Raw genomic sequence first — 26,463 nt, 5'->3', positions numbered from 1 at the left:
GATTGGCTTTGAAAAAAATCTAACTTGTTTTGTTACGATGTAATTCTGTTTAAGGAAGAGCTGGGACTGGTTTTTACCTGGGCTGCTGTTAGGCTTCTTAAAAAAACCACTAGAGTTTCAGACCTTCACTTTCAAAACAAGAAAAGAAAAAAATATATATATTCATTAAAAAAATAATAAACTCAACCTACCTACAAAACCCCTGTTCTAAGTTAAGTACCTTACCATTCTTTTTTAGCTGAGTACTAGAAGGTCTTTTTTTTTTTTTTTTTTTTTTTTTTTTGATGAGAAACAATGACTGAAGTGGGAAATTTCCTGCTTTTCTGTTACAGGGGAGGTTGGGATGGGTGCTAACAGAAGAGGGACATTTCATCATCTTATATTCCACTTTTCTAGTGCAGTTGCTTGTCTGCTGCTGTCTCTCAGTTTTATCTACTTTGTTTCTGTTGCCTTCTCTGTTCATTGTGTCTTCTTACCCCAAGTTTGGGAACACAGGGTGTTGTGAACATATCAGCAATTGTTCCAAGCCTCTGAGAGTGGGACACAGACACACAGCTTAAGGGTTTACTACCAAGCAGTATGACTTCAGGGAAAAACATAACCACAAGGTATCTTTTAAAGAAAGGTACCAATTTCTAGGGTTATGTGACTCTGTCCCTTAAATCTGAGATATTCTTCAGGATTATCTGCTTAACTCTTGTCTGCCCATTATAAGTACATGTTCTGCCTGCACTTACCCATGGCACAACCGTTATCTTTACTGATTACTGCCACCTCTGTACCTCTTGATTTTTCCCACAGATTCAACCCAGACTTTCCAGTTGCCTTCCATATTTATGTTTTAAGTTACTTTCATACATCTCATTATTTCTCCCTGACTTTTCTATTCACCAGCCCATTTCATTCCCTGTACTACCCACCAACGTTAATGTGGTTAATGGCACCACTACCTTCATAGGTAGGAAGGATAAAAATCTAAGACCATCTTGAGCTGTTTCACTCCTTCATATGCTTCCTGAATCCTCAGATACCAAATACTCTTTTTGTCCACACTGTACTAAGTTCTCTCGTTTTCTTTCCACTTCTATTGCCTTGATTTTTGTGTGTCAGGCCCTGGGTTAGACTTTCTGCATACATGGTTTTTTTTTTTTTTAAATCTTTGCAGTTAGTCTGTAAAGTAGGTTGCATTACCTCTTTCATTTCACATTTATGGATTAAGCTCAGAAAATAACTTGCTGTTCCAATAGCAGCGAAATAGCAAATCAGGGATTTGATGCTAGGTGACTTTAAGTCCAAGGTGTTCCCACTAAGCACTCTTTCACCTAACATATAAGATTCTTACCTATTGCATATCTACCTGCTCATCTTTCCAGGTTTTGTACTTTCTCTCTGGGGCATCTTATGCCAACCATATGGAAATATTTCTGGTTCCGTGAGCTGGTCATGCTATTTTATACCTCAGAACCTTGGCCTCACTTGGTTCTCGGCCTGTCTTTCTCGACGCCTGTCTGCTTGTCGAACTCCTTTTCTTCAAGCACCTGCTCAGAGGTTACTTCTGGGTAGCCCCACCCCTACTCAAACCCTGACCGCCCTCTCCGTCACCACCATGACACCACACCATCACCAGTGCCTCTTCCACTACCCATCACCACCACCACCTGCAGGGAAGTGCTACAGATGTTGTTGGGTTAGGGTTATTATTTTGTCTTCCATTCCTAACTAGTATGTGATCTTTTTGAGGGCAGTGACTCTTACTCATCTTTTTAGTTTTATTAGTCTTCACTGTGATTTGAAGCTAATAAAGATGTTCTGTCTTTATAAGAAGATGCACACCATACTGTATACCCATTCCGAAGGAAACCATAACTGTAGAGTTAATCTTGGGAAGTTGTTTGGCATGTACCTGGCTTATTTATGTATTTATCTACATCAGACGTTTGTTGAAGGCTCACTAGTGCTAGGCGCTGTACCAGGTGTTTAAAAGGGAAAGATAGCTTTGGGGGGAGAGGAATGATTTGAATGAGGCTGGCATTTTTTTGTAGCTTCAGGGAGAAAATGTACCTGGAATAGGTGGCATGAATTGGGACTGTGAGAAATTGTAAAGACACAGACCTGACTCGAAGAGAACCATTTCGATGTTGGTCTCTTAGCAGAGTGCTTGCACCTTAGTGGGAAGTCAGTGAATATTTGTTTAATCAATAGCTGAAAACCAATTAATTTTGCCTGTTAAACGAAGTAATGAAAAGTATAAAATTAGGATGTTGGCATGTAATGGTTTTTTTCCCTTGTGTTGATGAACATTTAAACTTATAACCTTCAAGGTAAAATTCAGAAAACCAAGTTATTCATGGTAATCTGAAGAAATTCTTTTTTTGAGAAGACATGCTATTGACATGAAAAGATAATTTGCCATTGTATGTAAGAATAGATCTGTATATGATGAATGCTTCCTGTTGTAAGTTTTTAAAACTTCCCTAATACTTTGTTTTGTGTGTTAATGAGTTATCCCTCAAAAGAGGATCCTTAAGATAGCTTGTAAAATGTTTATGCATAGCGGTTTCCCTCCTTATATGTTTGTTTTATTGTGTTACCCTTTCCGTTTAATGTAACTTGCCCTTACCCCTTACCCTCCGCACCTTTTTGTTTTTGCAGTATCTCTTGCTCCTCCTCCCTCCATCCTACAGGTAACTCCTCAGTTACCTTTAATGGGATTTGTGGCCAGAGTCCAAGAAAATAGTAAGTTTATGTCTTCTTTATGCTGTAGATCAGATTCTAGGCATAAAATGTCATTTATATATGATTGGCTGAATAGTCATTCATTCACTGATACTTCAGATATTTGAATATTATGAACAGTCATTGTATGAGCAGCTAGTGTGGATGGTAAAATAATTACGATGAAATTCTCTACTTTCAAACAACTTAAAATCTGGTAGTGAAGATAAGACAAATAAATATAAAATAAGGCACATGTAAAAAGAAAGATCACATCTAATTGAGGAGGTGCTCTTTAATCACTGGATATCCCACACTTTTCTCTGGGTTGCTCAGACAATTAGTGGTCTGTCACTGGAGTTTTAGGGTTTTGTGGCCGGCCTGAGAATCTTCTTCCAATCCTGTGATTCCAGGTGTAAAAATGGCCATGCCATGGTGGGTCCCAGGGGACCAAATTGTCAGTCTGTCTCCCATGAGGCCTCATAGATTAGCAGTGAATTTAAGCTGGCCTGTGGTCTGGTGTTGAATCATGCAGGATCAGATAACTAATTGTATTGACAGGTCGAGTTTGCTCCTAGAGAAGCATTAAGGAAGCTGAGGAGACTGATGTCTACAGAGCAGGAGGCCTGTATCTGTATTTAGTGAGGAATTGCTAAAGCAGTGAACACAGTCTGTATGATAGATGAGTTCTCTTCTTGTGAGCAGTCTGCATAGGAACCATGTCACAATCATAAGGCTGTACGGGTATGGAATCGGAACTAGGGGAATTACACTAATGAAGGAGATAATGTCATGAGGCTGATGTAGCCTAATGCATGCATCTCATAACAGGGATGGCCTCAACCGTGGGATAGAAATATTTGCATTCTGTTGCTTAGGACTCCTGCTCCTTTGGAAATGGGCATTGCCAATACTAGAATGTAAGCTCTATGAGAGCAGGGATTTTTGCTTGTTTTTCACTGGCTATTTCTCCAGCACTTAGTGAAGCATCTGACACAGGGCAGGCACTTTGAGTCCCTCCTTTTTTGTGTGCTTCCGTAGCTGACTAAATGCTCCCTTTGTATCGACACATTTCTTTCTTGTATTTTAACTGGTTATAATCCAGTCTTATTGGCCTGAGGGCTCAGTGTCTCTTTCAGGTGCCTTTGCATCTCTGTTTGCTAATTTCTGAAAATAGTCCATTTTACCTCTGCTTATTGGAAGGTACCCCAATGAGCACCTCCAATATTTACCACAGTGTGCAATATTTACCTTTTAGGATGATCTTTTCTCATTTCTTTCCATAGTCATATACATTTTCTCACCTACAAAATGTATAAAAATAAGAACTTTGTATATGAGGTGAGCCGTGGCTGATTTTACAGGCATAGCAGGACTTATACATTCAAATGAATGTTGTCCTCTTCAAAACACTCACCTTGGAAAGATATATACCTATCTTTTGGAATGATCTTTATAGCTTTCAAGTACATTATTTTGAAGATAACTCTGTGGTAGCAGATATTTACTCTATATTAAGTTTGATGTTTGGAAGAAGTCTGGAATTATTTGGAACCAGTTATACCGGGCTAAGTAATGCAGCTGTGATTCTGTTATTCTTCTTAAACCCTTCTCTGGCTTCGCATTGCTCTTTGGATAGAGTTCAAACTGTTACAAGGCCCTTTCTGCTTAGTGCTGTTCAGCTTCCTCATGCCTCTTTCTACTGAACTTTGCTCAGCTCTTTGAAGGGCTCCTGCTTTGTATTTGTTATTTTCCTTTACATCTGACATGAAATATCTACCCCCACCCTGGGCCATTAACTCTTACTCATCCTTCAGGTTCCAGGAAGTCTTTCCTGACCCACATAAGAGATGTGGTCTACTGCTCTGTTTTCCATGATGACTTAAAGCACTTACTGCACTTAATTGTAAATGCAAGTTTGGTTGTCCATGTCTCCATGACTTTTGCTCACTGCTGTATTCCCAGTGCTGAGCATCGTAGCTGGCCATGGTAGGCTTTCAGTTGATGCTTTTGAATGAATAATGAAACATGACTTTAAAGTTGTTGAATTGATCTCATTCCATAATAGTGTAGCTTTTAAGATAAGAGGCATTGGAGTTCAAATTCCTGCTCTTCCATTTACTGTTGGAGTACTTAATCTTGGAAAGCCAGTTTACACATCCATAAATGAGGATTAAAAACACCACCTCCCAAGGTAAAGATTAAATGAAATAATGTATTATAAAGTGCTAACTGAGTAACTGGAACATTTTAAGTAAAAAATAGTAATCATTTTGGCTAAACTTTATTCAGCATCCATCAGCACTAACCCAAAGGGAGGAGAAAGTCAAGCTTGGGGATTTGGAACAGTAGAGTTGGTGGGAACACTTCTCTTGCCTACTTATTTTTTGAAAGATTATTATTTTCAAGTCTAGGTTTATACTCCATGAACATAGAAGCTTGGATAGGAAACACTGAACTTTGCATAATGTGTAGTTTTGTTATCAGCTTGATACATTCTTAGTTTCAGATGCACCACCTCCACCACCACCTGTGGAAGAACCAGTCTTTGATGAGTCGCCACCACCACCTCCTCCTCCAGAAGATTACGAAGAGGAAGAGGCAGCCGTGGTTGAGTATAGTGATCCTTATGCTGAAGAGGACCCACCGTGGGCTCCAAGGTCTTACTTGGAAAAGGGTAAGTTTCAGAGGGATATCTGGAAGGATGGGAAGAAACCTCTATGTACGTAGAAATGAAATTTGCTGGTACTGAAGAGAATCTTATTTATTTTTTACTTATAAGTAAAGTTTGGCCTGTATTAGCCTGTATATTTTAATTAATTTAGTTTACAGGGTTCATGATTTTGGAAGTCACACTGGTAAAATCCTGTGACTGATTTTTATTTACGATTATATGTTGTTCCCGTTGAACATGCTTTTTATGAATGGTTTCTATAAGGCAAAAATTTTGAAAAGAGGTTTTTTTCTGGAATGACTCAGGAAGAGGATGATCTTTCCAAATTATGTTATTCCTACTCCCATGCTGTGAAGCATTTTTTAAAAAATATTTATTCACGTTGGCTGCGTCGGGTCTTAGTTGTGGTATGCAGGATATTCGTTGTGGTGTGCAGGATCTTTCATTGAGGCACACGGGCTCTTTGTTGTGGCGCGCGGGCTTCTCTTAAGTTGTGGCGTGCAGGCTCCAGAGCATGTGGGCTCAGTAGTTGTGGCACACGGGCTCTCTGGTTGTGGCGTGCAGGCTCAGTAGTTGCGGCATGTGGGCTCTCTAGTTGTGGCGTGTGGGCTCTAGATCACGTGGGCTTAGTTGCCCTGCGGCATGTGGGATCTTAGTTCTCCAACCAGGGATCGAACCTGCGTCCCCTGCACTGGAAGGCGGATTCTTAACCACTGGACTACCAGGGAAGTCCTTAAAGCATTCTTTTGTGGCATCTTATATCAGATATTCCAGTTTAAGTATCTCCATATGAAACTTTCTTCCAAAGAATATGGTTTCTCAGTTTCTTTGCAGAGTAGGTGTTCGGCATTTCTTTTGGTGAAAAGTTTCTCTGAATGTATTAGCTAACCATCATATGACACTTTTGGGACACAGGCTTACAAACGTCCTCAGGACTAGTCAGCTCAGAAGAAATGTGTGCTGTCTTGAAGGAAATTTTCTGTTAAGAAAGTTAAAGATACTAACTCACTGGGTTTCAAAACTGACTGCACGTTAGAATCACCTGGGGAGCTTACATCAACGAATAGTGGACTTCCACTTCTGGCTAAGATAGAGCAACAGTAATCAGATTTACCCTCCCTCCTAAAACACTTAGGAATGAATCCAGGAAAAAATATAAAAGATAATGGTTTTCAGACATTAGATAACAAGCATTGGTGGACTATGGTCCCAGAAAGAAGGAACTCAAACACGGTGAGTCCTTAATTGTTCTAGCTTTGCTATCTAGAGGCAGTTTCCAGGCCACAGTGCAAGGAGGTGGAACCCAAATAAGCCTGGAAGTCTCACTGAGTAGAGAAGATAAGAGATCACAGAGTTTTGGGAGACCATGGAGAACAGGTAAACTACTCAAAGACAAAGGACAGAGCTCTGGATATCTGCAGAAGGGTCTCCTTGAATCTTTGACAGAGTACTGATCTGTACATGTATGTGAAGAAACTACCTGAGATTAGAGAAAGAACAATCAGAAAGGAGTAGGCAGAAAAAGTCTTGGAAATTACAGGCCTGGGAATAGTTCATGTTCCCGAACGAGCAAGAACAGAAAGACCCTGTAATACACAAGGCATTGAGAAGAGGCCTCAAAAGTGTGTCCCCTCAGTTGTGGGGCGAAATTAGCCCTAGATTATAGGTTGCCCTGAACTGCCCTAACAAATGTTAAAATGCAAACTTTGAAAACATCCAACTGATTTCAAGTAACTTAACTGAGTTCCAGGACAAAACCCAGCATTGTGCAAAGGAGTCAACAAAATCCAGTACACCAAAAAGTAAAATTCATAGTGACCAGCATCCAATCAAAAATTACAAGGCATGTAAAAAGTCAGGAAAATATAACTCATACCTAAAAGCAAAGCCAGTCAGTAGGAACAGACCCAGAAGTGACCAAGATGATGGAATTACCAGACACGGGTATAGCTAGTATAAATGCCACATATATCCAAGAAGGCAAAGGAAAACATGCACATGAGAGAGAAGCAGAATATATTTTCTTAAAAAAGAGAAAGAGAAACATAGAATTTCTGGAGATTGAAAAATATAGTATCTGAAGGGACACTTAGAAGAAAAGATCAGCAACCTTGACAATATGACATTAGAAACTATCCAAAACGAGGCACAGAGAAAAAAACCAAGACCAAAAACACAGCAACAGATATGTGGAACAATATCAAATAATCTTTATTTGCAGAAGATATTATCTTGTATGTAGAAAATCCTAAGGAATCTACAAAAAAGCTGCTAGAACTAAAAAGCGAATTTAGCAAGATGGTAGGCTACAAAGTTGATTTGCAAAATTAATCGCATTTTTATATACTAGCAACAAACAATTAGAGATTGAAATTTACAAAATAATACCTTTTGTAATAACATCAAAAATATGAAAACTTAGGGATCAATTTTTTTTTTTTTTGGCCGTGGTGCGTGGCTTGTGTGATCTAAGTTCCCCAACCAGGGATCAAACCTGGGCCCTTGGCAATGAGAGCTCAGAGTCCTAACCACTGGACCGTCAGGGAATTCCCAGGGATAAATTTAATAAAGGCCTTAAATAAATTGAAATAAATAATGTTTTTTGATCATTATTGTTAAGAGACAGTTTTTCCTAAATTGATCTATAAATTGAATGCAATCTCAATAAAAATTCCAGCAGTCATTCTTACAGAAAATGACAAGGGGATTCTAAAAGTTAAATGGAAATGCAGAAGACCTAGTTTAGTCAACACAATTTTGAAAAACAAGACTAATGTTGGAGGATTTAAACTACCTGATTTCAGAGTTCTGGTATAAAGCTACAGTAATCAGGACAGTGTGGTATAAATATAGAAATATACATCAAAATCCAGAAAAAAAAAGAATCCAGAAAAAGATCCACACACACTTTTTGACGAAAGTGCAAGGTAATTCAGTGGGGAAAGGATAGTGTTTTCAAAAATAGTGCTGTTAACAATTGGATATCCATATGCAAAACATGAACTTCTACCCTTATTACCTCACCATACACAAAAATTAACTCGAAATGTATTTGGATGTGAATGTAAAACTGTGAAACTTCTAGAGAAAAATATAGGAGAAAATCTGTGTTCTGGGGTTAGGGGAAACTTTTTGTAGAGAACACATTAAAAAACATGAAGCTTAAAAGAAAAAATGATAAATTGAATTTCATTCAATTAAACTTTTCTTTTGTAACCGATGGTGTTAAGAAAATGACAAGGCAAGCCATATAGACTGGGAAGAATATTTGCAAAATAACTCAGGAGACGACAAACAACTTGTAGAAAAAAACAGTTTGGAAACACTTCATCAAAAAAGATGTATGAATTGCAAATAAGCACATGGAAAGATACTCAACATTATTAGTCAGGGAAATGCAAAGTGAAGCTGCAATGAACCAAACTACTTATCACTACACACCCTCTGGAATGGCTACAATTAAAAACACTGATAATACCAAGTGTCAGAGAAACTGTGGTGAAACAGGAGCTGGTACAGTGTACATTGCTGGTAAGAATGCAACGTTTCAGCCACTTTGGAAAACAGTTGGCAGTTTCTTATGAAGTTAGATATACACTTACCAGGTAGTCTGGCAGTCCCTTCTTAGATGTTTATTTACGAGGAATGAAGATGTATGTTCACACAAAGACTTGAACTTGATTGTTCATAGCTGCTTTATTCATAATAGCCAAGACTGGAAGCAACCTATACGTCTTTCAACTGGTGAATGGATAAGCTAATTGTGGGCTATCCATCCATTCAATGGAATACTGTTCGGCAATGGAGAGGAATAAACTACTGGTACGTACAGTGATATCGATGGATCTCAAGCATTATGCTAATGAAAGAATCTAGACACAAAAGACTCATACTTTATGATTCCATCTAAATGAAATTTAGAAGATGAGTGGTTTGGGGGGACCAATAGTGGCTACATGGGGGCATAAGGAAACTTTGGGATAATGGCCATTGTAAGGATTGTGGTAGAAGTTGTTCATTTGTCACGTATACAGGTGCATACATTTGTGAAAACTCACTGAATATAAACTTAAGTGATTGTGTTTTGTGTCTAAATTACTTCTTAATAAAGCTGCTTTAAGAAAAGAAAAAAAAAGAGCCCAAGGTACACTAGGGTACCAATGTCCACTGGCCTTGGACATGGACATGTTTTACAGATTCCATGACATGTTTTACAGATTCCTTAGCTGATTTTAACACTGTCCTGGACAAAGTGATGACAGTTTTCAGCTCTGAAAAACCAGCTCAGTGAGTCCTTAAGAGAAAAGCATAATGAAGAGATTTGCTTGTTAAAAATCTCCTCTTCGGTGAACATGTTAAAATCTGGAGAGATTTGTAAGAGAGGAAAGTAAGTTTATTTTCAGTCCAAATAACTCTTTAAAGCTTAAAAGAAAATGCCTGAGTTGTTTCCTAAGATATTTTTCAAAGTTAATCTCTGTTAAGCTCAAATCTTTTAAAACATGAAAATCAAATAACCTCCTCCTTACTCTTTCTGGAGAAACAGAAATAACCGTGTTCAGCTTATGACTGATTGCTTTTTGTTGGAGTGCATAAATGTTGAGCCTGTTGCCTAATGTCTTATTTTGCTATCTTAGACTTAGGACCTCGTTCTCAACTGTGTCTGCATATTAGGGTCACCTAGGGAATGTTTAATATGTCTGCACTTCCAGATCTATTAAATCAGAATCTGTGGACATGGGACGCAGGCATCAGAATTTTTTAAAGTTCCAAGGTTGAGAACCACTGCATAGGTTTATCTTAACCCTTGATTATTAGCCAAGTGGAGATAATTTGTATATGTAAGTATCTTTATTTAACTTGGGTAGAGAAAAGATATTTTCTTTTATTTATTATGTGCCTGGCATGATGCAAGACTTATTACATATGTAAGGCAGTTAGTTTCCCCATTTTGCAAACTAGGAAATTGAGGTTCAAAATAATTTATGTTACAGAATATGACAGAAGATGTTTGTGTTATAGGAGTATATATATATCATATATATCATAATAGTTATTAATGGTAATAAAAGCAGCTAACATTTATATAGAATGTTTACACATGGCCCTGTATTGTGTGTACATTGCCTCATTTAATATAACGATGCTTTGAGGTATTGGCACTATTATAATACCCATTATACAGCTGAGTAAAAAGCAGCTTAGGAAAGTTAAGTATGTTCTGTAAAGTAATAAGTGGTACAGCTGGGATCTGAACTAGGTGGCATAACTCCTGAGCCTACATTCTTAACATTGTCTTAAGCTTGTACTCTGACAGACCTGGAATTGAGTCTTGGCTGTAACGTTTACTAGCGTTAAATTATTTGTGACAAATTGACTTGTCAGTGCCTGTTTTATTTCCCTTTCTTCTATCAAGCCATCTGTTCTTGTGTTTTTCTAGCTCAATGACATAACTTCTTGGTAGAAGCATAAACAGTGTATGGTAACTTATCAGATAACACTTCTGTCCTCACAAGACTGACGGTCCCTTGTCTTATTCATCTTTGTATCTCTAAAAATCAGAGTGGATGCTCCATTAATGATTGTCAGAAAATGAATAGTGCCATTAATTCTGTCTGGGGAGTCCAGAAAGCTTCTCAGAGGACATGGTATATGTGATGTGCTTTGAATGATGAGTATGAGTTTCTCAGGCAGAGGAGAGAGAGAGGAAGGGCTATCCAGTCAGAGGGAATCCTCTGAGTCAAAAGGGCATGGTGAGTAATGTCCTGTGCTGGGGGGACCTGGGTGGGTTGTAGGGAGGGAGTGGGCAAGCTAAGAGTGTAGGAAGGGAAGTTGTAAATAATGATGGGAGGCCTTGAATACCAGGCTGAGGTGTTTTGAATTTTTTTCTTTTTAAAAAATCTGATAGTAGAGGGAAATTGTGGAAGATTTTAAATAGGTTAATGTTAAGTTCCCATGTATTTGGATTTTAATTTTTGAAAAAAGATACTTGATAATAGTGTAGTGTGCATTAGAAAGAAAGAAAAATAGGAGTTGGAAAGACCAGGTTGGGTATCTTTCTAAGCAAGAGATTAGGGCCTCAACTGAGGCAGTGGTGCTGAAAACCTTGTTCACATAAATAAGTAGATGCAAATGGAATTATTTTTCATGCAGCACTGTCAGTTCTCTTAAATCCTTCAGAGTTATTTGCCAAAAATCAAATAATGTTCTATCTTTAAAAATCATGTTTTATATGGTGTGTCATCTGATAACCCCATTAAAGTCCACCTTAACTTTTGTTAAAAGCAAAAGAATGGGAGCCGCTTAAGTTGCAAAAAGGTTGGGATAGTCAGTGGAGTAATTCTCTTTCTTAATACCACACTGGTATTTTGAATTGTCCCTTTGGCACTCAGGGTGTTTTATACTTAAGCATAGTACATCACTGTATTTTTGTTAAGTAGGAGAAAGATAAACAGGAAATGAGAACTTTTATGACTGATGCTTGACAGAGGATATCATCTCAAGCAGATCAGATTTCGATGCAGGATTTATAAAAGTTGAGGATCTAGAAAGAAACTCTGTAAAATCATCTGTCACTCATGCTACTTAGAAAATCTTCAGGTGCCCCACAGTGATATGTGTATTCCAGTTTAAAGACTGCTGCGCTGATTAGGGCGTTGAGTGTGATGATGGAGAAAAGTGTTTGGGTTTGAGAGATTCAGAAGGTGTAGAATTAACAGGACTTGTGGATATTTTCCTCTGAATTACTTTTCAGTGGGTTTGCATTTCTATAAGCATCAAGAATGTTATCAACCCCCCCAAAAAAAGCTAAAAAATACTACATTGACTAGAAATACTGAGTATTCTACATATCTTGTGTTCTCTTTAAACTTGTATGCCATTTAATTGTATCTGTTTAGATGTTAGAAATACACACTAAACTCTTTCTAGGTCCCTCTAAAGTGTTTTCTGGCATCCTAGATCACTGTAATGGCAAATATTCAGAGTTTAAGAAAGCTGTTGACTTAAAGCAGGCCTGGAACAAATTGCACTGTATCAAAAGTCCCTGTTTTAGTTTGTTTCTTAATTATTTATTTAGGATTAAGGTTGCATAGAAAACAAAGTCAATATATGCTTCTTAAAATGGAGAGATTGGAGATTTATTGAGTGAAATTCTGAGTGGTATAATAAACATAGAGGATCTTTCTATAAAAAAGATAAATCTTCAAGTGGATCTGAGCAAGTTATAGGGTATCCCAATCTAACTAAACTGTTGAGGAAAATATAACACTTAGGAACCAGAGATTGTCCCAGATATCATTTAAGGGCCCCATTTACCAAGTTATTTAAGTAATGAAAATCATAGGAGAGCTTACAGGTATCTTGGTTTTCTTAACACTTTTAGTCTGTTACTGTGGATATGTTAAATTGGTGGCATAATGCAGCATGTGTTTTGAAAGAATATATATAGTAGACGCCCGTCATTCACACATATAACCTGTGGGAATTCAACCACTATTCTCAGTGAATGGGCATAGGCTCTAGAAGGTGTGAGAAAGCAGATGGAAGTCTGCTCTTCCCTCAGTCTCTCTCATTTTTTCACTGGCCTCTCCTAGTGTATCTCACTGCACTAGTCTAATTCTAATGTTTAAAGGTACGTGTTTTTACATAATACGGTGCTTTAACACAAGCTCAACTGAAGAAACAGCCATCTTTCCCTATTCTGGGATTGTATCTCTTCAGAGAGATTGTTGAACAGTAAGTGTGACTAAATACTGTTTTGGGCCATTTATACAGTTTTGAACCTAACCTCAAGATGGGATTCCACTGTGCAGGACTGGGTATTAGAAAACAGAATTCGCAGGGAGGGTCCTGTGTTTAGAAAGTCACTGTGTTTGAAGTGCTGCAGAAGTTCGGAAAGGATAGATATTCATTTATTTGGTTCTGCCTTTCTAGGAACGTTATTCTTTTTCATATCCTTTTTTTCCCCCCTCTAGTTGTGGCAATTTATGATTATACAAAAGACAAGGAAGATGAGCTGTCCTTTCAGGAAGGAGCCATTATTTATGTCATCAAGAAGAATGACGATGGTTGGTATGAAGGAGTTATGAATGGAGTGACTGGGCTCTTTCCTGGGAATTATGTCGAGTCTATCATGCATTATTCTGAGTAAAGCTCAGCAAGGCTGTGTTTCCCTCACGGGAATAGTCAGGTCTTCCCAGATTATCAAAAGGCCCTGGGGATTCCCCTCCAGTGAAATGAATGAAGGATTCAAATGACAAAAACTACTTACGTTTTGTTTTTTTTGGTTTATCCCTCAGTATTAAAACAAAAAAGCAAGCTGAGTTTGAACAAATGGCTCTTTCTGCCATCACTTATACTATGCTGAGCTGTTTGGACTGAAATAAAGTGACGGTTTCTGAATATATCAGAGGTATAACAGCATAACTATGTGAAACAAATCAGGTTAAAACTGATTCAGAAAAGAAATCTGGGATCTTTCTCAGGAATACTGTACATGCGTGGGAGTTCTCCTCCTGCGGAATCTGTGGCATTGGATGATCTGCAGTGCCTGTGGCTAGCCTCATGGCCCAGGGTGTGCCCCAGCCCCACTTCCTTCCACTGGGATGAGGAGGGGGAACCAATACTTAAATACCATACATAACCATTTTTATAATTGTTTCACATGGCTTATTTCCTCTTCAACACTGTAAATCCTGCATTCTCTCAGCACGAGTACACCAGGTGAGTTAGTGTTGAGCTGACTTGCATCCCTTCATGTTTCTTAGTTCGTAGATTATAAGAATGATTTGAGTCTCCAAACATTCTGAAGGTGGTTTTGTTCTACTGCGCTGCTGCTGTGTGAGACTGCATTGCCACTGCTGGCAGTGCACCCAGAGGTGTGACAGGTGCAGCCTGGTCCGTGCGCTCAAGTGGGCGTGCAGAGGTAGACGCAAGGGTCCCTAAGGTTCTAGAGAGGTTGAACTGCAGAAGTGCATCCTAAACCCTTGCCTTAGGTGCTGTTTTGAGGAGTAGGACCTTAGAGGTCAGACCAACTATTTCTTTACTTCTTTCACTATTTAGATAAATAGTTTTTGTTTTTTTTTTTTAATAGCAGTTATTTTCAAGTCTCGACAGTCACTGGGAATAAAAGGCTTGCTGCTGTGCTCTCTGAATGTTATGGCAGGTGTTAGCTACTGCTGAATTTACTCACTTAGAAAAGGTAAATATTCCCCTGATTTTGTGTGTTTGGCTTTTGAAGTAGCTGCTGTTGGTAAGGATTTGAACCTTATCTCTCAGACTAAGAATAGTGGGATAAGTGGTATAAGGCCAAATACTTATTCAAGTTTTTTTTTTTTTCCACCTGCACAATTACAACTTCAGATTCAGTGGAGTTTGGAAGGCAGATGGCTTTAATCCTCTCTTCTGTAATCAGTATAATATTGAAAAACATCCAGGAGGCCTTGCTGCTCAGCAGCTGAATACTGTGATGATAAACCAGCTCACAGGCCAAAGCCACCATGGGTCCTTTCCAGTCCCAGTGACTTGGCCAGAAGAGAGCTTTGCCAGGTGACTTCCCAGTGCTGGGGGAAAGGTGAGAGGCGGTAGGCTGCATATATTTCAAACATGGGCCTTGAACATAATAGGTAGTGCAGAGAGAGGAACTTGATTGAAAAATGAACAAGGGTGGTAGGTGTGAGGGAGTTTCAGATCGTGTAGACAGAGTTAATATTCCACCTGTGACTCTGTTATCAGAGCAGAAAACTTACCACCATTTAACTGAGACCCAGGTACAGTGTTTCCTATCAAGATTTTTGTTTCACGGTTGCAGGTTTTTTTCTCACACACTGCAAGTTAGCTCTTTTTAGATTTCTCCAGCACTTTGAATTTAGTTTTTTTTCATTAACTTGCCTCCAGTACACATTACACTTCATGCTTTGTTAGGTCACCTTGACACCCTTTATTCCCTGTCTTCCTTCAAAGTAATGGCCCTTGAGTGTCCTCTGAGCCTTCAGCTTCATTATGGCTGCAACCAAGACTATACTTGGAGAGGTTAAACTCTTCTTAGTGTTGGTGTGTAACTAGAAAAACTGTTTTGAAATTAGATGTTCAGAGTTATTTAAATAGCTTTTCACTGAGAAAACTTACTGGACTAATAAGGCAGAGGGTATTTTGAAATCCAATAAATAGTGCCCACAGCTCACACCTACAGAAGCCCAGAAGACAATTGTGCAAAAGGAGTTGGTGGTGGTCAGCTTGCCTGTTGGACCCCTGCTGGATTGGGGAACCGAGAAGACGTCAGTGAAGTCCTTCAGACTAGAAGACCTGCCGCAGAGGGATCCATGGGTCAGCTGATTTTTCCTTTATTTTTTAGTACTAACGTGTGTGATTTTTTTTGTTTTAAAAATAACACCTGTTGGATTTTCTGCATATTTTAAATTTTTGTATAGTTTTGAATTCTATATATCGTTTTGGAAGGATACTGTGTAATGATGGGCCAGGCCTAAAGTCATTGGAGACTTTTAATGTATGTAACATTTCATAGATTGCATGCTATTAATAGTATGTGAGGGTAGTATTTGTTTTATCGTAAGTTTCCCCCATTTATCTTTTTATACACTACAAGATGGTTGGTAGTAGTAATTCTAAATGAGTGCAGCAATCTTACATGCTACATAATATTGTGGCAAAGATGATCCAAGTCTAAACTCTGACCAGTAAGCAACCATTTTATCAGGCTAGAGGGAATCTTTTTCCTCTTGAAGTGTTTTTGACTTGTGTCCACTCCCTTTTTCCTTAAAAAAAAAAAGGGGGGGGGAGGGTTAAGAGTTTGTTCCCTTTTTTAAAGTATTACTATTTGAAAGGCCATAGGGATGTAAATGAAAATATACTTCCTTGTTGACGTTATGGCCTAGGCAATAAATTGAAAACCAAAAGTGTCAGTGTGTCAAAATCTAGACTTGAGAGATTCAGCCTGCTGTGTTTGAAATACATATGAAACCTTTAAGATGTCTTGTTCATTGTTTCCCATCTTTTGGCTACTTGCTTTCTGTCTTCTCCAGGGGCACCTCCTGTTCCTACAGTAGGGTTAAGGGCCTGCTACTCTTGCTGCATTCCTAACAGTCACTGGGTGAGACATTTTCATCCCTCCCTTTCTTTTTCCCCTCCTGCCACTGTTTATTACCCAGCTAGAGAGACTGTTTTATGTGTCTTCACAGTGGTCTCTGTAATGTAGCTGTGCTCCTCAGCAGTCTCTTGATATTACTGAAGACTTTCCTGTTTGAGAGGCATCAAAATGATAGTAGTTTGCTTTTATCCTCTTATGCTCATTTGCTTTTAGCAGGTGACCTTTCTGCATTAAGAACTGGTACTTTGGTACTTTCTTACCACCTTTTCTCCTCAGTGGAGACAGCATGGCATGTCCTGAAGGCCACCTCTCCCTTTGAAAAGTGTTTGATGGAGGAACTGGCAGGTGGTTGCTACGTCTTGGAAAAGAATGGGGATCTGCATCACTTCCCATCTGTTCACTTCTGAACTTCTTTGGCCAGGAACTCCTGATCAGTGTTAAGGTGATGATTTCCCTCACATGATTTACTTAGAGTCATAGAATTTTAGAGCTAGATGAGATTTCAGAAATTTTAGTTCAATACCATTTTACTGATGAGGTTTAGATGTTTCCTTTTCAAATAACAGCTAGTTAACAAAGGCAGAATTCCTGACTCAGCGCCTGGTACTCTTTCTACAACTGTCTTAATTGTGTTGTATGTTTCTTTTAAAGTTCTACTGGATGTCTTAAGGAAGATACTTGAAAAGATATGCTATGTCTCCATAAATACCATTCAGAGTGTTTCTAAAGGAGTGTATTGAGTGTAGCCTTAATTAGTGAAAGTAATCTTCATTTTAACCCTTTTATAACTACACTCAGTACAAATGGTCTTTTCCATAAGGTGTATGTAGCTAAAGTGTTACAGTGTCTGGGCACTGGAAAGAGCACAGCACAGCCTTACTTGAGAGAGCCTTAGAAAACACTTCTAAAACAGGCATTGCGCTCATTACCTTATGTTTATTTTATGCTGATCTTTGTTCCTGTTTCTTGAGAATCTCATAATTCAAAAAAAGAAGAAAATTGACAAATGACAGGGCCTAGCTGTGTATAAATGATCCTTGCTAAATATCTTGAGGTTTTTTGTAAAAAAATCAAACAAAAGACAAAAAGCTTATTTTCACATTAAAATGGAAACGTCTTTTGCAACTTCAGAATTCTATGGAAACGCAGTTTTTATCATATTTGTGTCCATGCATCTTTTTCTTAACAAGATGGTTTACAAAAAAGAATGTAAACAATTTGTGATCTGGTCAGTTATACTTTTAGCTCCCGGAGGGAGGGTTGGTGTTATGAGTTGAGTAAAAACCCATGTAGGAAAATTTGAGGGAGCAGTCTGTTGCCAGTAACGTTTCTTGTGTGTGCCATTAAACCACCTCCAGATGAGTTGCGGGAACATTCACTTTTTAATTTTGAAATTGTATTTCGAATTAATTGTTGCTGTGTACTAAGAACTTGGCCTAAATAAAATCCTACAAAGTATATCCAAATGTCTTGTGAATGTATTTCTGCAAGTAACTTTTCTCCTTTCTTTCTTTTTCTTTTTTTTTGGCTGTGCTGTGTGGCTTACGGGATCTCAGGTCCCCGACCAGGGACTGAACCCGGGCCACACCAGTGAAAGCCCAGAATCCTAATCACTAGACCACCAGGGAACTCCTGTAACCTCTTTTCTAAGGTGGTAAGTTTAAGTGTGTCAGAGAGAATCCGTCCCTGTTGCACTAATTACTTTCTGTCCCTATTTTTGCTGTAAGTGAACCTGAGGTTTTGATCACTTTCCACGAAATACATACAGTTCTTTTCTTTTAATATAAAAAAGGAGACCTTCTGTTCTTTTTGCCCCAGTTTGGTAAATGATAACATGATTTGTAAATACATTCGAATCCACGTTTATACATACCTTGACAGACATGGCAGTCCAAGACATGATTGTGATAACAAGGCTTTGAAACAAAAAGCACCTCTTTTTGTACTAGTTCGTACCTAGTTGTATTTTGTTTGTTTGTTTAAAGAAAAAAATCTTAAGAAAAGTTATTTTCTTACAGGCTAATCAGTTGAACACATCAAATTATAGTTTGTTTACCTTCACACTTTATGTGCGTGTTGCAGCCTCTCTATTTATTTTGGGTACCTTGACATAAACAGCAAAACCAGGCTCTTAGTGGTGCCGATCCACAAACAAACAGTCAAGTACAGTTCTAACGTTTAAATGAAATCTATGTATTTTTATTAAGGATTGGATAAGCTGACATAAGGAAAACACGTAGCTGAAAAATTACAGACTGTATGACTACTGTCCTAAGCCATTACAATAGTTTACTGACAGTAACTGGCAAGAGTAACTTGGAAAATAACTTAATCCAGCAGTAGAACAAAAACATGGTCAGTAGTACTGAATATATCTCTTATATATATCTATATATATATAGGTTTGCACAATCAGGGAGCAAGGCACATAATTAATTAAATGAGAGCGTACATTTAAGCAGAAGAAAATAATAGCTACAAAGCTGAAAGAAAAACTGTAACTTCATCTTTACTGAGCTGTGCATAATCATCTGAATAACGTCTTCTATCCAGTACTTTTAACGCAGTTCCCTTTGCCTTTTTCATGCTTCAGTAAGGTATATTCCTACATTGTATCTATTTATGGCAAAGCTCCCACAGCTTAGATGTCAGCAACTGGGAGCAATCCCAGTTAAATATAATGTGCAATTTTTCTTTAAAACAGTAAACAATGTTTTTATGACATTTAGCACAAGCTAATATTTTAAATGTACATTTCTATAAAAGGAGTTCACTAGTGGCTGATAATAAAATTAAGCAAAATCATTTGAAACATTCCAGTTAATGCTTATTTTCTAGGAGGAATTATTTACAAGTAGAGAGAAAAATATAGGAGGTGGTAATCATGAAAAATGGCAGTTTTTGGTATTAGGTTACAATAAACTTAACAATGGACAGTTTCCAAAATGCAGATTTTTTTTTTTTTTTTTTTAAGTGCCACAAGCATGTTCTGCCTAAGAAGAGGTTGAGGCTTCGATGATGAGCTTGGTATTAATAGCCATCCATGATCAACATTCACTTCTGAACTTGGCCATCTTTTAAATATGTAGTATTCACCATCACCCTGACTCGACTCGCTTCTCTAAATGTCTTTGGTAGAAAGCAGCCAGACCCCGTTTAGGTAGATGAAGCCATCTCTCGTGAGACCATCACTTTTCCTGTTTCCGCACAAACTAGAAACACTTTCCTTCTCTTTCATTAGCACCTCAAAGTTTGCCTGTTGGATTTTTTTTTTTTTTTAATGCTAATCCTCCAAAAGAGTTCAAGGCACTGGGGGTTATAGCAGATGTTTCCTCTTCTAAATGGTTTATTACTTCAACAAGCAAAGAGCAAACCAACTGGAGATTATTTCCTTCGAGTATTTATCAAGTATATTGTGTTTAGCTTATTTTTACTTAGCAAGTTTATAGTACAGCTAAATTTCAGATTTCTTTTACATATAGATCTTCCAAGGGCACAATTAAGAACCGAGCACTTGTTTATTAGTTTGAGGGAGTCTGGGAAAGGGGTTAACAATGATCTTCTATTCAATTTTTAAATGAAAATAAATCTTAAAAGATATTGGGATACTTAATTCTGCACTACTTGCATCTCTCCATGGATCAAATCTCAACTTTGTGAGCGGTCGCATATTCCTATAGGGTTAGGAATAACTTGCTTTATGCAATGACATAAAGTGTATAAAACAAAATTCCAGGTTGGCAAAAGGTACTTGCAACCTAAAGTGATTTTTTTAGAAAGAGACGTCCTCTTATCAAGTGTATAAATCCAAATTATGAAGCCTATGTTATTGAAAGCAAGTCATTACACCTATAATCACACAGGGTCATACAGTTTTAACTGGTCTGAACTTATATCTGTGAGATAAGTTATACCTATGTGGAAACTGTATAAAAAATTTGGTAATACATAAAACAAGGAAAAGGTTAGTTTGCTTGTTTAAAATCACCTTGTGTTTGTAACATAAAACTGCTTTTAGCTGAGGGAAAAAAGGTGACAAAGGGTTCTGTTGGTGGCCTGATGGTCAAATCAAACCAATCCTACCATTACCTGAAGTTTTTTTCAGGCTAATCGTAGCCTTACATCCTTGACATGAACTTATTAGCAGTTGTATTCTCCCAGAATAGCAGCTTATGAAACTCTAATTAGATGCACAGCTATTAATAACCTTGACCTCAGAGTTGTTACCCTATTGGCATTATTCTTCATGATCCCCCAATTTTGTTTAGATTAACTTCCTTGATAAACTCAGGACTGCTTTCAGTGGCAAGTAAACTTACATAGAGAGGGGACTTCCAAGAGAGTTCACAGCCCTTCCTTAACAGGATGTGCGTCAGTGGGCAGGAGCACCTTGATGTCAGGACTGTGAGACATTACCTTGTCTATTACTGTGAGACGTTCTGATGAAAATTGTTTCCCAGGACTTTTCTGAAGTCAGCAGTCTTATCTTAAAAAGCCCCAGAAATTAAAAAAAAATCCAATTTACAGTTAAGTGGGTACCTGTAAACCTTTACAGTAGTAGTTACTTTTTCCAAGAGTATGATTCTGTAGCAGCTAAGGAAAAAAAAAATGCATTTGAGTAGTAAAAGCTTCAGTACAGAATAAGCTAACCAGAACAGGCTTTGCTACCCTTCAGAGTTGGTGCCAAAACTTTAAGCATAGGTTGGATCCAATTTTGAAATTATGTGGTAGAAGTTAAGGGTGTCACTAATTAATCTAGTCACTAGCTCTAATGGGCACCTGTTTGCACTGCCCTCCACAGCAGGGTGAGTTCATCTATGCTGTTCATCTTTCGGTACAGCCAAGACAGCCGCCAAGATCTTCTTCCTTGACCTGAAGAAGCTTTGCTGAGTTAGAGCTGTTGAGCAGAAGGCAGTGAAAGAAGGCACAGTACTAGTGTCATCTGGCAGTATGTTTTTTCCTTGAACACACCAGGGAAGAAGAACAGTACAAAAATAACAGTAATCTCCAAAGCCCCGACCCCCCCATGAAACCACATCCTAACAAATATCCAAATTCAAAAATTAAAAAAAAAAAACACTAGGGAGTAAAACACTAGAAGTGTATCTAAAGTACCATTTTGGTTTTTTTTTTGATTCAGTTGTTTCACACACAGAGGAAAAAATGTTGATTAAATAGCCTTTTCTGTCTTTGGAGAAATACAAAGGGAAACGGCCTGTTGTCAGATAGTCAACAAGCCACTGACTGGGGTAAAAATGATACAGCTCCTCCTCTGGCCCTGTTCTCTTTAGTGTCCCTAGTGTTCTAAAGGATGTCTGCTCTTTCAGAAAAACGATACATCAGAAGCATCAGTTCAGATGGCTACCATCCAGACCGACACAAGCAAGAAGGCCCGGGAAATCCCCCACTGAAAAAAAAAGGCTGGATCTTAGGGCTCAAATGCGGAGGGAATGAAGACTGAGGGCACATGATTTGTTTCCCTCAAGGAGAGCTGAAGTTGCCCACCTTCATATAAAAAAAACACCACCACCACCACAAAAAACCCTAGTGATGAACATTTATATCATTGGATTCCTATTCTTAGAAACTCTTTATCCCACAAATAAGGGCGATCCTTAGAATATAAAGCTGCAGGCAGAAGACATTGGGAAATCACTTCACTCATGAGTCACAGTGGAGCTTGGCAGTCTTTCTCAAATGTTTTTCAAATTGCTGTGCATGCTTAAATTAACAACGCAGATGTGTTAAAGGTCACTTCATAAGCATAACAATATCAAGCACACAAAACTGTCAACTGAAAAGATCTAAAAAGTGTCTTTTAAAGAAGCAGGGCTGTAACAAATGCACGACGGTGTATATTCTTATTGCTCTATAAAACACATGAGTGTACTGTCACATCTGTGACAGTTGGGGGGTGCCTCTTACTCTCTCTTTATGATGAAGTACTTTGTTGGAGAATGGGTTTACAGGGAAATCCTGTTTACATAGCACAACTCTGCTTATTCTTGAATTATTTAGTATCTGCCCCACTGTATTGGCATCGCTCTTTCCTTATGGGATAGTGTCAGAGATTTTTGCAGTTTGCACTGGTGATCCCTATTCATAACAGGCACAGGCTTTCATTACAAGGTGTGCTCATTTATCACTGCTGGGGAGGCTAGTTTTTATTCTCTGGTTTAAGAGCAGCTCTGAGATTGACCTGACGGTCCATTTATCATCACAAATTGATGAGCCAATACACATTTCTCTCATATACCGAGGAAAATTCACAGGGGAAAAAAAGCATCTAGAAGTATAGTGTGAAGCATACAGAATTATAGTGTGTCCTTAGAGCAATGATTCTATGTTATAGCAAACTGCATATGCATAATATGTAATGTCACTTACTGTACTTGGACTATACAACTCCCATCAGAACACCTGGTAACCTGGACAAATCTCTACAACCAGGCTACAACAAGCAAGGACCCTAGTGTGCTCCAGTTGCTATGGGTGAAACTGTCAAAAAACTCATTTTCCCCCTCCCTCTATGATAGTCCCACACGTAAATGAATTCTTTGTATTTCACGTTACTAGCCACAAAAAACCTGATTAATGACAGCTGCACAGGGGCCAGTTTTGTTCTCTTTTCTAATCATCCATCCTTCTAGAGAGCAATATACAAAAAAGACGCATTTCAGAAGGTGATTTTGTTTTTCATCATGATGCAACATACTGGACTGGACAAAGGATTGAGTACACCTGATACAGCAATTGTCTACAGACACCTAGTATCAGCATCTACCTACAGCACACACCATAAGGAGGTAACTGGTGACCGAAAGACACACTGGGACAGAGCATTCCAAGGGTGTCGTGTTGGATATCCTCTTACAATAAATCAAAGCAAGAATCATGAAGCCCAACTTGAAGCTTCACAAGCTCATGAAAAGGATCCCAACAGTACAAAAAGAACTATGCAGGATTACAGTACTAAATTATCCATGTATTACAGGCGAAGGGCTTACCTGTGACAGAATACATCCTAGATTCCTGTGGGATGATGGCAACAGTTTTGCAACTAGAATGGTTGAGTTACACCATGTATTTACTTTTTTCTATGCACGACCGACCACATACAGATAAGTGTCTGAAAATTTCCCCACACTGCACTATTACCCGTTCTATGAAGCTGAGAGGTTTTCCTGATTAAAGTGCCCCTTTATGTATAGTAATGAAATGTCAGTCAAGCAGTTCTAACTTCAGCCAACTGGGGAAAAAACAAACACAAAAGCCCCATAGATACACCAAACATTCTGGTTGTCTTCTCAAACTGAGAAGCAGCACATTATACATCTATCCTTAATATATAATATACAACATGCACAGATAGGCCGCGCATGGACATTTATAAAATACCTCCTAAATAAGTCAGAAGTTTTTGGTCCAATCCACATGACAGATAATGGAAACCATAAGGGACCGGCAGGACACACATCCCCTTCCATGCCACTGCCACCCAAAATACACAAAACCCATTTTCAGATTAGGAGAGAAAAAGAATAAATAGAATCACTTTCAGCTATATATATACATATACATACATGTATACATATATATACAAACACACACTACCTATGTATAGCTATGTGTGTACCTGCACACGTACACACACATATAGCTGAACACTACCTGAATAACAGCAACATCATACCAAGAGGCTCTGAACGCCTGAATTCGTAGATGATCAGGTGAGCTGACTGTAGAACTGATTACAGATCCCACGAAAATAAAGTCCTACGTAGCTACCAATCTCTTGAGAGCTTGGTGTTCTGGTCTCTTTTGGGGGGAGCGGGCGGCGGCCCTCTCCGCAACGTTGCATAGCCTGATATATGACTGCCTCCATAACGGGCTTTCTGTTGCTCAGAGAGCAGCTCGGGGGGTGGCGGGGGCAACGCCATATCATCCATGGTGGCTGTGGGTTCTGCTCTAGACACGCGCGAGGAGGAGAGCGAGCCATGCCGCGTGATGGACTTCCGCTGCAGTGTCCTGTTGAGGTCAGCCAGGAATCCAGGCTGGACACTAAGGCTGGATTTGGGAGAGGTGGGCACTTGTGGCACGACTGTGGCCATTGGCAGCTGCTCGGAGGTCTCGGCTTGCGTGAGGCGGGTGCTGTCGTTCCGTTTGGGTCGCGTGGGCGGAGGGGCCTTCCTGACCGACTTGGCCCACGGCTGTGGCTGCGGATTAACCACTGCCACTTTTGGAGACGTGCTTCCCGAGAACACTGCCGGAATGTCTACGGGGGGCAGAGGAAGCTCTATTTCCGGCGGAGGGGGTGGAAAGTCAGAATCGGACGGAGGAGAAGGGAATTCTGCCACGGAGTCCTTGCCGCGCCCACTCAGAACAGATGCTTTTGCCGACACACCCCCTTGCTGGAGAACTCCGGGAAGACTGAGTTTTCCAGGTTTGGGGGGCGCTGCGGGAGGTGGCGGCGTCTCCTTGCCCGGAGACGCCGAGGGCTCCGGCGCTGCGAACTTGCTGACTAGACTGTCTACTGAGGGTCTCTTGGGCTCAGGGTGCTCCGCACAGCTGCCGGACTTAATGCTGGAGTTGCGCTGCGGGGTCGGGGGAGGTTTCTTTCCCCCCGGACTGGACGTCTTACTGGTCTTTTTGCCCGGAGATCCGCTTTTGTCAGGGGCAGGGGCAGCAGTGGGTGCGGCTGGCGGAGGCGGAGGAAACACCAGGCTGCTCTCGGGGGGAGGAGGAGGGAAGTCCGGAGAAGGGACAGGGGTAGAGCTGGGCTGCCACTTGGGCTTTGCTTTCACAGCAGGCGGGGACTGAGGGGCGACGTTTGCTGCGGCTGAAGCGGGCTTCAAGGACGCCGCCTCCGTGGGGGCGGTGGTTGGAGGCGGGGGGAACTGGCTGGCTATTTGCTTCACCACGGAGGGCGCCGGAGACAGCGGAGAGGGAGGGGGCCTCACACAGAAGCTCTGCTGCTTGGGTAGCGTGGGCGGGGGGACCGGGCCAGGAGGAGCAGGGGGAGAGGGTGGAACGTGAGACACAGGAAGCGCTGGCTGCTTTTTCACTGGGGGGACGGGAGGAGGAGGTGTAGGTGACAGAGCCTGTGGCATAGCGGGCGGCACGGTCACAGGGGGTTTGGGGGGGGCCTGAGGAGGGAGGGGTGCAGGGATGGGAGGAGGTGGGGGCGGCGCTGGAGGGGCTGCTGGAGCGGCGTGCTGCACGTGGTGAATCTTCAGCGGGGGCGGGGGCGGGCTGAACTGCGGCAGGGCCTGGGCGCAGGGGGCGGGCTTCAGCTGGGCCATAGCCGAGCCGGGGGTGGGGGGAGGCGGCGGGGGCGGCGGCGGGGGAACGGCTCCGCTGGGCGGCACCAGGATCTGAGGCTTCCCTGCCTGTGAGGTCGAGGAGGGAGGCTGCATCCCTGGTGGCGGGGGAGGCTTAAACAGGGCTCCCGCATGCTGAGAGGCGTTCTGCAGCCTGGTTATTGTGCTGTACTTGACAAACATCGCGGCTGCCGAACCCCCAGAAGGGGCCGACTGGCTGGGCAGGGGCGGGGGCGGCGGCGGCGGCGGGGGCGGGGGAGGCGGCGGGGGCGGGGGCGGCGGCGGCAGGGGCGGCGAGGGCTGTGAGGCAGAGCAGGGGGTGAGCGGCTTAGGCTGCGGGGACAAAGGGGGCATGAGAGAAGTGTAGGCTCGATTCACAGACTCCATTCTGGCCTAAAAGGAGGACAAAAGGGAGGTTGGGAGAGAGAAAACACAACAAACACAACAGTTACAGAGGTAAGCTTTGACTGTCAAACTAAAAAGCAAGGAAACAGAGACATGCATGAAAGGATGCAGCAGCTGATCATAAAGATGGACAATGTCGGGGAGGCTAAAATCTAACTCCCGGGGCAGCAAGGGCGCGGAGAAAATGTGTTTACTCAACGATCTTCTCCAACAGCCAGGCTGCCTAACAACCTGGGGAAAACTTC

The 26,463-nt window shown here is 40.4% G+C and overlaps 2 protein-coding genes across 40 annotated transcripts in view; one reads left to right on the top strand and one right to left on the bottom strand.

Annotated features, from left to right (window-relative positions):
• The window catches only part of ABI2 (abl interactor 2), a 103,376-nt gene extending 85,423 nt beyond the window's left edge, over positions 1-17,953 (top strand). For 12 of the 38 annotated variants that reach the window (XM_060152262.1, XM_060152261.1, XM_060152251.1 and 9 more), the window contains 3 exons: positions 2,653-2,736; positions 5,219-5,392; positions 13,363-13,793. In XM_060152262.1, the coding sequence (XP_060008245.1) occupies positions 2,653-2,736; positions 5,219-5,392; positions 13,363-13,538 (434 nt within the window). In that variant the 3' untranslated portion in view covers positions 13,539-13,793. Of the gene's footprint in view, positions 1-2,652; positions 2,737-5,218; positions 5,393-13,362; positions 13,794-15,556; positions 15,713-16,769 lie in introns of those variants that run through there. The other 26 variants (XM_060152272.1, XM_060152258.1, XM_060152276.1 and 23 more) reach the window with 5 other exon arrangements.
• RAPH1 (Ras association (RalGDS/AF-6) and pleckstrin homology domains 1) overlaps positions 1-26,463 on the bottom strand; it is a 120,395-nt gene that overhangs the window by 3,500 nt on the left and 90,432 nt on the right. The window contains exon 14 of one of the 2 annotated variants that reach the window (XM_060152241.1): positions 18,663-26,206. The exons of the other annotated variant lie outside the window; for it this stretch is intronic. Within the exon in view, the coding sequence (XP_060008224.1) occupies positions 24,278-26,206 (1,929 nt within the window). The 3' untranslated portion in view covers positions 18,663-24,277. Of the gene's footprint in view, positions 1-18,662; positions 26,207-26,463 lie in introns of those variants that run through there. 2 annotated transcript variants of the gene reach the window in all.

The sequence above is a fragment of the Lagenorhynchus albirostris genome, chromosome 6 (assembly GCF_949774975.1).
Source record: "Lagenorhynchus albirostris chromosome 6, mLagAlb1.1, whole genome shotgun sequence".
In the NCBI taxonomy this organism is placed as follows: domain Eukaryota; kingdom Metazoa; phylum Chordata; class Mammalia; order Artiodactyla; family Delphinidae; genus Lagenorhynchus; species Lagenorhynchus albirostris.
This window is presented reverse-complemented; position numbering and strand designations above follow the sequence as displayed.